Source organism: Tachysurus fulvidraco, chromosome 22 (genome assembly GCF_022655615.1).
Source record: "Tachysurus fulvidraco isolate hzauxx_2018 chromosome 22, HZAU_PFXX_2.0, whole genome shotgun sequence".
NCBI lineage: Eukaryota > Metazoa > Chordata > Actinopteri > Siluriformes > Bagridae > Tachysurus > Tachysurus fulvidraco.
The window spans coordinates 644,850-660,274 of NC_062539.1; the positions used below are offsets into that span (position 1 = coordinate 644,850).

At 44.0% G+C, this 15,425-nt stretch overlaps 1 protein-coding gene across 1 annotated transcript; it reads left to right on the forward strand.

Annotated features, from left to right (window-relative positions):
* The first annotated feature begins 1,247 nt into the window (after positions 1-1,247).
* Positions 1,248-8,936, forward strand: grk7a (G protein-coupled receptor kinase 7a). The gene is made up of 4 exons (XM_027139775.2): positions 1,248-1,844; positions 2,122-2,559; positions 7,132-7,412; positions 8,147-8,936. Exons 1-4 carry the CDS (start codon positions 1,248-1,250, stop codon positions 8,478-8,480), a joined length of 1,650 nt encoding a protein of 549 aa, XP_026995576.2. The 3' UTR covers positions 8,481-8,936.
* Positions 8,937-15,425: the final 6,489 nt, after the last annotated feature.

Here is a 15,425-nt window from a genome sequence, read left to right on the forward strand (position 1 = left end):
GAGAAGGAGAGACAGAAATAGACACAGAAATAGAGAGAGAGAGAGAGAAGGAGAGAGAGAGAGAGAGAAGGAGAGAGAGAGAGAGAGAGAGAGAGAGACTTGACTTTAAACATCTCTTTAATCACCAAAAGTTAAAACACATCCATTCAGTACAAATTAAAATATGTAGATATATACATGAAAACACTATATTATCTCTGCTCACCTGTGCTGAAGCACCTCACGCTCACACACACTCACTCCCAGCATGCAACAGAGGGGGGGGGGGGGGCAGGGATAGAGAAGGGGGGGATCATGGTTCTGGACACAGTTTGAACATGACTTGTTTGTTTCTGCTTTCTCAAAAAAAAATATATTATGAAACTATTTATTTGATACTTTTAACAATTATTAATAAAAACAAATAATTTAAAGCACACTAACTCTGATGAGCTCGATCAGGAATCACGTCACACTGCAGTACACGTGTTCTGTGTCCATGGAGATTCATGTGAAAACATCTCCATCCTGTGGCGTCTTTGTTCTTCTGATTCACGAGCAGAAAGCTTCGTAATGCACAGATCTAAAGCACATCTGTCTTCTTCTTCATTTAGAATTCAGAGGTCTGACATTACTGACTTGTTCATCTGATGTCAACTTGTATGAATATTAATGACACAAAAACATGCAGAATTTTAAATGTTGAAAAATAAAAAGCTAAAATCTCTGATGTTGTGTGAAAGTCGTATTGTTTAATCTCCAAAATATATATAATATCACTCAACAATACAAGACCACAATATCTCATGCTGGGTTTTTTTTGTTCACAAGTATAATAATAATAATAATAATATTATTATTATTAATAATAATAATAATAATAATAATAATAATAATAATAATAATAATAACACATTTATTCTGTAGTCTCTTTCTGGCTCTTCACTATAGAGACACTTCCTCTGGCCGAGTCTCTGTTCAGCATGTTGTCTAATTTAGCCAGGCTTTAAAGCTTCTTAAAGCAGAACCGTCTTATGAGGTCTCTTCCATGAATAGTGCACAGGTACAGTAAAGACCACACCAGGGTACTTAAGCCGAAATCCCTGGCAGGTCTTTAATTCTAAATGAGTAATACGGCGTCTATCAGTCATGCAGCAGAGCGGCTCATTCGGACCTCAGTCTCGGAGCGAGTCGCACACGAACACAGAAACTCTGGAGCTCTGAAGAACTGTTTTTGTGGAGATTTGAGGTGAAGTTAAACAGCCAGCATGTGTGATATGAGTGCTCTGGATAACCTGGTGGCCAACACGGCTTACCTGAAAGCTCAAAGTGGAGACGAGAAGGAGATGAGGAAAAGACGCCAGAGTCTGGCTCTTCCCAAACCGGGGAACTGTGAGTCCATCAGGGCGTCCGTGGGGCAGGACTTCGAATTGCTGTGTGAACTGCAGCCCATCGGGAAGAAGTTGTTCAGACTTTTCCTGAAGGAGATGCATGAGTACAACATCGCCGCACAATTCCTGGACGAACTGAACGACTGGGAACTGGCCGAAGGAGCCGCCAAGGACAAAGCCTGCACCAACATCATCAACCAGTTCTGCAAGGAAGGATCCACAAGCTTCCTGTCCATCCTGAGCGGAGAAGCGCTGGAGAAGTGCAAAGCTGTGACGGAGAAAGATTTCAAAGTGGTGATGATGGGAAGAGTGAAAGAGGCCGTCAGAGATTTCCTCAAGTGCAAGCCGTTCACAGAGTACATGCTGAGCCCGTTCTTCGACAAGTTCTTGCAGTGGAAGGAGTACGAGAAGCAGCCCATCACTGAAAAATACTTCTACGAGTTCAGGACGCTTGGAAAAGGAGGTTTCGGGGAGGTAAGGTGTTGTGAACCAGTCAGATGATCCTACTGCAAGGAAAACCCACTGATGGAGAAATGATATTGTTGAGTTCTAAATAAAATAACTGCAGGTTCCTCCAAAGAAACAACCTGAGGAACCTTCAGACCACAACAGCATCCTTAGACATGACAGAAAATTGTGAGGGAGTCAAAACTTTCAGTGTTCAGAGTGTTTGAAAAAAAAAAAGTTCTTAATAAAAACACCAGTAAAAATGTGTTGAATGTCTGTTAAATGTTTACAATGTTGTTTCCAGGTTTGTGCAGTACAGGTGAAGAACACGGGTCAGATGTACGCATGCAAGAAGCTGTGCAAGAAGCGTCTGAAGAAGAAGCAGGGCGAGAAAATGGCCCTTCTTGAGAAGAAGATCCTGGAGAAGGTGAACAGCCCATTCATCGTCAGCCTGGCGTACGCCTACGAAACCAAATCCCACCTGTGCTTGGTGATGACACTGATGAATGGCGGTGACCTGAAATACCACATCTACAATATCGGTGAAAAAGGGCTCGAGATGAACCGGATTATTTACTACACCGCACAGATCACTACGGGAATGCTGCACCTACACACCATGGACATCGTGTACCGAGACATGAAGCCGGAGAACGTTCTCCTGGACAGTCAGGGGCAGTGCAGGCTGTCGGACCTCGGCCTCGCCATCGAACTTCCTTCTGGAAAAACAACCACACAGAAGGTCAGACTGCAATCTTTAAATCTGCTGCTTGTTTAACGAGAACCTTCCAATTAAAACGTCTCCATCAGGAGATTAAAAATGACCGTGAGGTTTAATTTAAAGTCTTTATTTCATTAGAGATTAATATCTGTTATGAGTGAAAAAAAAATAGCATGTGGTTTGTGTCACATTCAGTCAGTTATATTACATGAAGAATTTCACCCTGAGGTTTGGAACATTCCACACATCATGTGATCAAAGTTTAAAGAACTTTATTAATTGTTGGAGTGAGAAACGGATTCCCTTTGGGTGTAAAAGCTTCCTGTAAATCTAAATCAGATTCAAAATCAGAAGTTCACATCTGAACTTCATCCCGGAAAGCAGCAACGACTGCATTTACATGCCATTGAATAAAAATGAGTCATGTCTATTTTAAACACGTGTTTTCAGGGTAATTAGGAATCATTAAACGCCTTCAATCTTCAACAATCGCTGATGATCTTTCTACAGAAATGTTTTACTGAAACACGTCTTTTTAAGTGACTAATTAAAGATCTTTAGCCTCTTGACTTGGTCTCCTTTGTCTCGCTGACATTCAGTATAATGTCAGATGGACGGTTTAATGCGTATTTGTGACGTCTGAGAATAACAGGCATAGTGCGAATGGAGCTGGACGACTGAGTAAATTAGCAGTTAATCGCGTCTGTTTCTTAATTTCCTTAAAACTTTCTGAGAAGTAAAAGAAAAAATGCACAAAAAATTAATACAAATATGAAAAATGAATGCCAAGTTTTTACGGGTAGATTAAAAAGATTAAACAGATTACAAAAAACTGGTGCTAAAAAAGTGCTAATGTTTTTTTAAAGTGTGATTTCGGATTAAATGTAATTTACAATCCAAACTGGACCTGCACAAATTTATAAAAGTAAAGAAAACATGAATTAAATAAAGACTCAGAAGACTAAGAGTTATACATCCAGGGAAATACAGATTTGTACAAACTAAGCAATGAACTCAGCTTTCAGATGAATACAGATGTGGTTTCTAGAGAAAACTTGAGCTAAAGGAGCTCACAGATGTAACCTGGATCTCTCTCGCGCTTAATAAACACTCAGTTAATAAACACTCAGTTAATAAACACTCAGTTAATAAACACTCAGTTAATAAACACTCCATAAGTCAGTTCACATGTCAGATAGCAGCACATGCTAAACACTCACATACACATTAACATACAAACAAGCCAACTAAAGATTATTTCCTGTTCTCACAACTGATTTCTCTCTCTTCTCTCTGAAGAAGTCATGTCTGATAAAGATGAAGGTGTAAACGTGTGCTAACTGTAACAGTGCTAACTGTAACAGTGCTAACTGTAACAGTGCTAACTGTAACAGTGCTGACTGTACAGTGCTAACTGTAATAGTGCTAACTTTAATAGTGCTAACTGTAACAGTGCTAACTGTAATAGTGCTAACTTTAATAGTGCTAACTGTAACAGTGCTAACTGTAATAGTGCTAACTTTAATAGTGCTAACTGTAACAGTGCTAACTTTAATAGTGCTAACTTTAATAGTGCTAACTGTAAAAGTGATAACTGTAATAGTGCTAACTTTAATAGTGCTAACTGTAATAGTGCTAACTTAATAGTGCTAACTTTAATAGTGCTAACTGTAACAGTGCTAACTGTACAGTGCTAACTGTAATAGTGCTAACTGTAATAGTGCTAACTGTACAGTGCTAACTGTAATAGTGCTAACTGTAACAGTGCTAACTGTAACAGTGCTAACTGTAATAGTGCTAACTGTAACAGTGCTAACTGTCTGATGTTGACTCTCTCATGTTAACTCTTCATCGCTAGCTTGGATTCTGATTGGGTTTATTCCTGATCCTATTACTTAAGACGACTTAACTTAAATCTGGCTCTGAGCTGCATTCGTGTGTGTGTGTGTGTGTGTGTGTGTGTGTGTGTGTGTGTGTGTGTGTGTGTGTGTGTGTGTGTGTGTGTAAAATAAAAATGTAGATAAAGTCTGCTGATGTTTAAATTGTTAATGATCAGGATACTCATGTCGAATAAGCAGAAGACGCTGTAGCTGGTCTGAAGTGGAGGAAGATATTAATTAGAGATTTATTAACGCAGAAGAGAAAACAGCTTTGCGATTAAAAGTGAAGCTTTTGCAGGGTCCAGATTAAGTGATTATTTATTTATTTATCTATCTATTTATTAATTTATTTATTAATTTATTTATTTATTTGACTTTCGTTGAATCCTCTCCTTTTCCTCGCTGAGCGTTTTCACCCCATCAGTGTGCTCTGGAGCTCGATCCTGACAGGAAGCTCAGGATTACAGATAAACCAGTTACAGTTCTTCTCCTTAGTTATGGGATGAGTCATAACCCTTACATAAAGAGGGGGTCAAAGGTCAAGGTTCATACCCCATAGTGGCAGCTAATCAACTGAAATAAACTGATCTCATCACTGGATGGACTTCAGGTTCCTATCAGCTGTTTTAAAGCTGGATGTGAGGTGACTTAGCTAAAGAAACAAAATGACCTTTTAATAGACTGTAATTAAATTATAATAAATTAAAAACAAATAATTAAACACATAAATGAATAAAGGTTGAGTTTGGGGCGAGAGAGAGGACTGATTTGAAAAAATCAAATCCAAAGCTAAAAAAGGGCTTTTAGGCCTCTATAATGAGCACTGTGTGTGCTTTAAGGCTCAAGTTCCATTAGTGAGTTCATACTGCCAGCACAGACCAGATGGAGGCACCCCCTCAAGTTCTGATAATAGCCTTAAGAATAAGAACGGGCAGAAACCTTTTATTCACACACTGCTCTCAAAAACCAGATACATTTTTTCTGAAGTAGCTGAAATACAAGATTCTACATTTATATGGAAAACTTTATATATGTGAATATAAAGACCACCAGGCAACAGAGCAGCTCTTTATAGGAGTACTTCAAGTGTCCAAGACTCCGATGAAGCACTTAGCGATAGCATCAGGAGAGCTGCAGACATCTCCATGGGGCAGGAGCACCAGGCATAGACGGACCTCCAGCAGAAAGTGTTTCTGAGATGACATGAGGAGGACATGCTGGAAGTCCAGAACAGCAGTTTGTATTAGGGTTGATCCTTATATTTGGACAGTATACAAGGCAGTCCTCACACTCACTCCTCACACTCACTCCTCACACTCAGTCCTCACACTCAGTCGTCACACTCACTCCTCACACTCAGTCCTCACACTCAGTCGTCACACTCACTCCTCACACTCAGTCGTCACACTCACTCCTCACACTCAGTCCTCACACTCAGTCGTCACACTCACTCCTCACACTCAGTCCTCACACTCAGTCCTCACACTCAGTCCTCACACTCACTCCTCACACTCAGTCGTCACACTCAGTCGTCACACTCAGTCGTCACACTCAGTCCTCACACTCACTCCTCACACTCACTCCTCACACTCACTCCTCACACTCAGTCCTCACACTCAGTCCTCACACTCACTCCTCACACTCAGTCCTCACACTCAGTCCTCACACTCACTCCTCACACTCTTTCTGAAAAAAAGGATATCTGACATACAAACAAAAAACTGTACATGAATGTCTATTATTTCCAAAAATGGTGGTTAAGGTGTTGGATTCGAAGGAGTGCTCGTATCCCAGATCCACTAAACTGCCACTGCTGGGCCCCTAAGCAAGGCCCTTAACCCTCCATTGCTCAGTTATATAAAATGAGATTAAATGTAAGTCGCACTGTATAAGGACATCTGCCAAATCTCGTAAATGTACAGAGTCACTGATGCCAATCTGACCTGCCATTCTGACCTACTGCATACTTGAGAGCTCCATTTTTGATCCTACAATAGTTTCTTAACAAATAAAGAGATTCATACAGTGATGTTAAAATGTGCTGAAGTTCAAAGGCAGCCTACGAGCTCTATGTGAAGTGTGTGTGTGTGGGGGGGGGGAGCTGAAGTGGAAGTGGAAATACTGGGGAAGTTGTGGAGAGGAATGGAGACCCCTGACCACTGGGATCCTTTCCTGAACTCTCACTCTCTCCAGACCTTGAGGAAAGAATTAGGTGCTTTTTAAAGTGTGAATATGAATGTTCATTTTGTTTCTGGCCAAATCTGTCCAAGGCTCATGTGAAGGTCTTTACTAAGAAACTGCACCATGGTAAAGTGGATACATGCTGGAGCAACATGCTGTTTAGTGTCCAAAGGCGGTCCATGAGTGTCCTTTTAGCCTTCAGAGGAAGAGTATTTAGTATAGAGTAGACACAGAAGGGGCAAGGCTAAAGGCTAAGCTTTTAAATTTCATCCTAGTCCAAGCCAAAACCAGATAACTGATAAAGTCCAGGATTTCTTTTTTATAAGAAGAGAGAAATTTAGAGAATTTAGTCTTATAGTGGAGCACCATGTCTTCTGGCTGATGATCTGCGCAGACCCTGTCTTAAAAAAAACATTATAACATTTTAAACCTTTATTTATTTTAATTAAATCATTTATTTATCTATTTATTGTGTGCTTTGAACAACTGTAATAAATGTCCTATTAATATTCACCTCCCTTCTGTCTCTCAGGCTGGGACCGGAACGTACATGGCTCCTGAGATCCTGACTGATATACCATACAGGACCTCAGTGGACTGGTGGTCTCTGGGGGTCAGTATTTATGAGATGGTGGCTGGTTACACGCCGTTCAAGGGCCCCGATGGCAAGAAAGACAAAGTGGATAAAGATGAAGTAAAAAGGCGCATCATCAACGAAGAGCCAGTTTTTGAGCACAAAAACTTCGATCCTCTCACCAAAGACATCATCCTGCAGTTCCTGAAGAAGAAGATAGACGAACGACTCGGCTGCAAGTAAGACCCCAGTTTCAGGGCCACTGTGAGCTGAGAGAAGTAGATAGATGTTTATTTATTATTTTAATATTTTGTGAAAATGTGCTGAATTTAATGAAGCGGGTTTCAGGACTGTCCCTCTGAAGCAGAGATGTTTGGTGTGGACCAGACTTCATTTTCTACTTTTAACTTTATCTGGGCACAAAACACCTGAACCTGAACACCTTGGTCTCTGTCCTCTTCAAGTGACTCCTGGTTTAATCCCAGTTTAGTTCAGTCAGCATGACAGAAGATTATTTTACAGAATAGAATGTATATAGAAGTATAATGGGTCTAAGAGAGCTCTTTAGGCTCCTGTAGAAACATCACAAGCTCTTCCTGACCTTAAGGCAGAGTCCATGTGAATACGTGAGTAAATGGTTGGTGATACTCTCATATTCATTTCCCAAAGGTTCAGTGTCCACCAGAACCACCAAAACACCACTTCAGACCTGAACACTAGGTATCTGACCCATGGACTTAATTTCCACAAATTTTGTTCACTGTTGCCATCTAGTCATGTGGTTATGCCCATCCTTTTGAAACACACTTTTGAATCCCTCAGTCATCAGACTATCGCAGTTCTCTTTCACTTCTAAATTCCTCAAACAACCCACCCACAATCAAATATCTATCAGTGGGGAAACTGGGACCTGGAAATTGACAGGAAGTTGATTGTTATTTAGATTTAATTCTAATACTGTGTGTTTCCACAGAGGTGACGACCCCCGAGAGCACGAGTGGTTCAAATCTATTAATTTCCCTCGTTTAGAGGCAGGACTCATCCCTCCACCATGGCTTCCCAAACCCAACGTGGTCTATGCCAAAGACACCGGAGACATCGCCGAGTTTTCTGATGTTAAAGGCATCGAGTTCAACGCAAAGGATGAAAAACTCTTTAAAGAGTTCAGCACTGGTGCCATTTCTATCCCCTGGCAGAAAGAGATGATGGACACTGGACTTTTTGACGAGCTGAATGACCCACACAGGAAAGAGTCTTGCACTGGACTGGACCAGGAAAAGAAGTCAGGCACATGCACACTTCTGTAAAGTGACACATAGTTCTGTGTTATTGTGAACACAGGAGCACTGAAGATGTAGAGAGAAATGACTAACATTGTGTGTGTGTGTGTGTGTGTGTGTGTGTGTGTGTGTGTGTGTGTGTGTGTGTGTGTGTGTGTGTGTGTGTGTGTGTGTGTGATTATAAACTGTGCAGTTTTGTTCAGTAAACCTTTCTCACCTGCAGGGGGCATCAATTTTGACTGCAGCTTTCCTAAAAGTAGTGTTATTTACAGTACATTGTGTTCAGAAACTGCAGAGCCACAGAGTCAGAGTTTAGCTTCAGTCAGAAGTTACACATGTGGGGGCGGAGCTTCAGTTATGTTTCATGGATGAATACAGCTTTATGTGTTGAAATAAAATGCATATATAAAAACATGTATATATATATATAAAACAATATCTCTGCTTCCTGGTGGGACATAAGTGCAGTGCTACATATCATGATGGAAGCATCTGTCTCGCCCTCCGATCGCCAACAGAGTTAACCGCCCCTGGAGTATTAACACTTCCGGACTACATTTCCCATAAGCCACCTGCCGGGACTGATTGCATCGTCACCTGCGGCATATTACCCAGTGCCATTTAAAGCAAACTTGAACTTGTCAGGGAAGGCGAGTTGGAGACGGGAACACCGGCGGGGCTGCATAGGGGCTGCATAGGGGCTCCTCGCAGGTCATCCAGTGCTGTGACGAGTTCTCCTGTGAGCAAGGTGAGGCGCGTGAACTGTTGGTGATGACCAGCGAGTCATTGGGCTTGGGCAGACAGCTCCGTAGCGAGCCAAGTGATAGCTGCTGGATCGCTTGGTGGCGAAGTCTCTTTAATGACGAGTCGTAAGACTGAGGATCCATTTGCAGCTTTAATAGACAATCTCGTAAACAACAGACAGAGTTCAGTACCGGTAAACATGACAGTGTAGGTAAGGCAAAAACGTAGTCAGAACAACAGACAGAAGGTCAGGGCAGGCAGAAAGCAGTCGTGAGTCAAAATACAGGAATAACCAGAAAACGCTCAGAATGACAGCCGTAGCAAATCAAGACTTCGCACTGGAGTCATGTTCAAGTTTGCTTTAAATGGCACCGGGTAATTGGCCGCAGGTGACGATGCAATCAGTCCCGGCAGGTGGCTTATGGGAAATGTAGTCCATTGTGTTAATACTCCAGGGGCGGTTCCCTCTGTTGGCGATCGGAGGACGAGACAGGTGCTTCCATCATGATACTACACAAATCAGATATAAGTTTAAAAAATCTGATCAAATTAAGAAAGGAGAAGAAACTAAGAATCAGTTCATTTTATTATTAGGAAAATATTTTGTAAATATTTATTTCTGTAAGAGATTTTTGTGTTTAATTCAATCAGATTTGTGATGATTGTTTTGACAAGTCTGTAAATGATTAATAAGTGTACACTAGGATACGTTATGGTTTAATAAATGTATCATTAAATGTGTGAACCTGACTGTTACGATTATCAAGTCATTCAACAATTATAATTATATATAAGTGATTAAAATGCTTTTACAATTTTTTGCGTAAGAAGTGTGTAACTTTTGTACATGTGGACGTTGCCGAGTTTTTGGATACATATTTATTACGTGGTAATGTAAATGTGTTTATGACCATAATTTTAGCTCATTTATTGTAATGTGTTTAGGGCAATCACCCAAAGAAATGTTCATGTGATTGTGTTGAAATGCGGTTGTGTCTGAATGGAAAAGTGTAGAAGACCACACATGGGAATAAAGTGTGACAATAATGAAGTCGGTGCAGTGAACAGAAGTATAAAGTGGAATGGAACTAGCATGTGCTGAAGTGTGTGTGTGTGTGTGTGTGTGTGTGTGTGTGTGTGTGTGTGTGTGTCTGTGTGTCTGTGTGTCTGTGTGTGGACTGCACAGTGGCGTAAGTGTCTCAGTGCACAGTGTGTGGACCGGAGGCTTAGCATTCTGAGGAGATCAGTGCACTGTTTAACAAGCAGAAGAAGCTGCTCCTTAACCCTTAACCTGCTGGTATTACCACCAGAGGCTCCTGTAGTTCTTCATGGGTGGGAGAAGAGAGAGTGGTCTGTAGTTTGGGTGAGAGATGAACCTCCATGGTGTTTTTCCCCTCCATAGTCAACATCTGTGATAGATGTCTGTGAAGAAGGGCACCTGTGGTGAGTCATGACTTCTGAAGGCCCTCAGCATATTCACAATGGTCCAGCGATAAAAAGCTCAAGTATCTGAACTCCTGGAGTATCTAAAGGAGATCCTGAGGAAGTAAAGATGCTGACTTGATCAGGGTGGAGGTGCTGATGGCCGAGGTCAGGACCTGAGTCTCCCAGGAGCTTAAAGCTGTATGTGGTTATGTGGACATGTGGATGTGGTTGTTCTGAAATAAAGGTATGATTTGGTGTTTATATAGAGATACAGGCTTGTCGATGGAGCGCACATCACTTCAGCTGGTTTTCTGAGTAAATCTCGTAAGGCGATTGTGTGGATTAGTGAGTTGGACTTAAAGCAACCTGAAAATCCTGTAAATTAAACCGCTGCCTGATTTAGACGCACACGGGCCACAGCTTTACCTCACTGCAACTTTACACGTGTCGAGTGAAACACTGAGCAAGACACTGAGGCATCAGACGTGATCAGACTGAGCAGTTTGACTCGGTCCAATGTTTATATGGCTGCTGAATGTGGGACAAAAATAATTACTACAGTTAGATCTGTTCTCCTGTATTGGTCTGATATTATTATTATTATTATTATTATTATTATTATTCCGGACACTTTTTCGGCGCATAACTGGGAATCGAACCCCCAACCCTGGAGGTGTGAGGCGAACGTGCTAACCACTAAGCCACCGTGCCCCCTTACTATTATTATAATATATTTATTTCTTTTTTCTCTCTTCTGTTTCTTTTTATATATTTCTGTAAAGCTGCATTGAGACAATGGGAATAGTTAAAAGTGCTATACAAATAAATTGCATTGAACTGAATTGTAACAGCGTGTGTGATAGTGTGCGTGTCTGCATCAGATTATATGATGATCCTTTACAAATAAACCTGCAATTAAAGAAGAAGACACAGTTCTGCTGACATCATCATCAATCAGCATGAATTCAGGAACTAGATCACATACAGTAAACACACACGTTCTTCACAGTGAGTCTGAGGAGAGTTCTTTCTGTCCTTCAGCATTGTGACGGTTACTTTTCTCCATATTTAGTTTCTCACACTGTGACTCGTCAACACTGTCAGTCATCTTTGGTTGCAGTGACACTAAATCACGCAGCTTATGCTATGATGAAAACCACTGAACTCAACTTACAAACAAATTATGAATTATTTTTTTCTCCAACAAGAGATTCGGACGAGACATCATTGAGTGAAAAGACAGCGTTCATGAGCAAGTGACCCACAGAGGGGCAGTGAGTGTTACCCCTGTGGATGGAGGACTTGTGCACACTCAGTGGTCCTGTTCTCTGAGCTTGAGCCAATTTAAACTGCTTTCACATGCTAGTTTTTTCCTCATCCACCATCATCGGGTTTGTGTAAAGGCATCAGAGAGAACTGTGGACTGTAGGCTTAATAAGACACAAAAGTCAGTTGACGTCAGATGCTTCCATTCTGAGATATTTTTGTGCCTTCATTAAAGCTGGAAGCAGGTTTGAGGTGAATATGGAAGTGAACATTCATGACAGCTCATCTAACTTGTGTAAAGACTTAAAGTAATTCATGCAGGTTAATAACAGGCCAACAAAATGAACTCTAAAGTACATGTACAAGATGTTTCAGTGTCTCTGAAGCCTGGAGTTCATGAACCTTCATATCCTGCATTTAAGTGTTAACACTGACCTCCTCATTACAGATTTGTTAACACACGTAAACACAACATGCAGTCTTTACATGAAGGTTTTTATTATTGAGGGAAAACAAAATCCAGACCTACATGGCCCTGTGTGAAAAAGTGTTTGCCCCCCTGCATTTGTATACAATAATATTTTGTCTACAGTTGAGATCAAAAAGAGAACAATTTATAATCTCATGATCCATCCATCCATCCATCCATCTTCTACCGCTTATCCATGGCCGGGTCGCAAGGGCAGCAGTCTAAGCAGGGACGCCCAGACTTCCCTCTCCCCAGACACTTCCTCCAGCTCTTCCGGGGGAATACCGAGGCATTCCCAGACCAGCCACGAGACATAGTCCCTCCAGTGTGTCCTAGGTCTTCCCCGGGGCCTCCTCCCGGTTGGACATGCCTGGAACACCTCCCCAGGGAGGCGTCCAGGAGGCATCCGAAACAGATGCCCGAGCCACCTCAGCTGACTCCTCTCGATGTGGAGGAGCAGTGGCTCTACTCTGAGCTCCTCCCGAGTGACCGAGCTCCTCACCCTATCTCTAAGGGAGCGCCCAGCCACCCTGCGGAGGAAACTCATTTCGGCCGCCTGTATCCGGGATCTCGTCCTTTCGGTCATGACCCAAAGCTCATGACCATAGGTGAGGGTAGGAACGTAGATCGACTGGTAAATAGAGAGCTTCGCCTTGCGGCTCAGCTCTTTCTTCACCACAACAGATCGGTATATCGACCGCATCACTGCAGAAGATACACCAATCCGCCTGTCGATCTCCCGCTCCATCCTTCCCTCACTCGTGAACGAGACCCAAAGATACTTAAACTCCTCCCCTTGAGGCAGGAGCTCTCCACCAACCTGAAGGGGGCAAGCCACCCTTTTCCGACTGAGAACCATGGCCTCGGACTTGCAGGTGCTGATGCTCATCCCCGCCGCTTCACACTCGGCTGCAAACCGTCCCAATGCACGCTGAAGGTCCTGATTTGAAGAAGCCAACAGGACAACATCATCTTCAAAAAGCAGAGACGAAATCCTGTGATCCCCAAACCGGACCCCCTCTGGCCCCAGACTGCGCCTAGAAATCCTGTCCATATAAGTAATGAACAGGACCGGTGACAAAGGGCAGCCCTGCCGGAGTCCAACATGCACCGGGAACAAGTCTGACTTACTGCCGGCAATGCGAACCAAACTCCTGCTCCGGTCATATAGGGACCGGACAGCCCTTAAAAGAGGGCCCTGGACCCCATACTCCCAGAGCACCCCCCACAAGTCACCACCAGGGACACAGTCGAATGCCTTCTCCAGATCCACAAAGCACATGTGAACTGGTTGGGCAAACTCCCATGAACCCTCCAGCAACCTGGTGAGGGTATAGAGATGGTCCAGTGTTCCACGACCGGGATGAAACCCGCATTGTTCCTCCTGAATCCGAGGTTCGACTATCGGCCGAATTCTCCTCTCCAGTACCCTGACATAGACTTTTCCGGGGAGGCTGAGGAGTGTGATCCCCCTATAGTTGGAACACACCCTCCGGTCCCCCTTCTTAAACAGATGGACTACCACCCCAGTCTGCCAGTCCAGAGGCACTGTCCCCAACCTCCACGCAATGTTGCAGAGGCGTGTCAACCAAGACAGCCCCACAACATCCAGAGACTTGAGGTACTCAGGGCGTATCTCATCCACCCCCGGTGCCTTGCCACTGAGGAGCTTCTCAACTACCTCAGTGACCTCAGCTTGGGGAATCGACGAGTCCACAACTGAGCCCCCGCCCTCTGGGGTTGAGGAGAACCTTGAAGTGTTCCTTCCACAGTCCGAGGATGTCCCTAGTCGAAGTCAGCAGATTCCCACTCCCACTGTAAACAGTGTGCGCAGGGCACTGCTTCCCCCTCCTCAGGCGCCGGACGGTTTGCCAGAATTTCTTCGAGGCCAACCGATAGTCCTTCTCCATGGCCTCACCAAACTCCTCCCAAACCCGAGTTTTTGCCTCCACAACCACCCGGGCTGAAGCTCGCTTGGCCCTTCGGTACCTATCAGCAGCTTCCGGAGTCCCCCGAGCCAACCAGGCTCGATAGGACTCGTTCTTCAGCTTGACGGCATCCCTTACTTCCGGGGTCCACCACCGGGTTCGGGGATTGCCACCACGACAGGCACCGGAGACCTGACGACACACAGCTCCGAGCGGCCGCGTCGACAATGGAGGTGGAGAACATGGTCCACTCGGACTTAATGTCTCCAACCTCCCTCGGGATCTGGATGAAGCTCTGCCGGAGATGGGAGTTGAAGATCTCTCTGACCTCTGTCAAACATTCCCAGCAGACCCTCACAGTACGTTTTTGTCTGCCAAGTCTGTCGAACTTCCTCCCCCGCCATCGGATCCAACTCACCACCAGGTAGTGATCAGTTGACAGGTCCGCCCCACTCTTTACCTGAGTGTCGAAGACATATGGCCAGAGGTCAGATGAAACAACCACAAAGTCGATCATCGACTTCCGACCTAGAAGTCCAATAACAAAACACCACTCGGGTTCAGGTCAGGGGGGCCTGTCCTCCCAATCACGCCCCTCCAGGTGTCACTGTCACTGCCCACGTGAGCGTTGAAGTCCCCCAGTAGAACGACGGAGTCCCCGGTTGGAGCACTTTCCAGCACCCCTTCCAGACACGCCAAGAAGGTCGGGTACTCTACACTGTCATTTGTCCCGTAAGCACAAATAACCGTGAGAGACCTATCCCCGACCCTAGCAAGCCCACACCAGCCCGCCGCCTCTCACCATGGGCAACTTCAGAGTAGTAGAGAGTCCAGCCTCTCTCAAGGAGTTGGGTTCCAGAGCCCAAGCTGTGTGTGGAGGTGAGCCCAACTATATCTAGTCAGTATCTCTCAACCTCCCGCACCAGCTCAGGCTCTTTCCCCCCCAGCGAGGTGACATTCCATGTCCCTAGTGCCAGATTCCGTGTCTGGGGATTGGGTCGCCGAGGCCCCCGCCTTCGACTACCACCCAATCCACATTGCACCGGCCCCTTACGGTTTCTCCTGCAGGTGGTGGGCCCACAGGAGGTAATCACATGATCATTTTCTGAAATATTAGCTGTGGCTTAAACTACTGTTCTG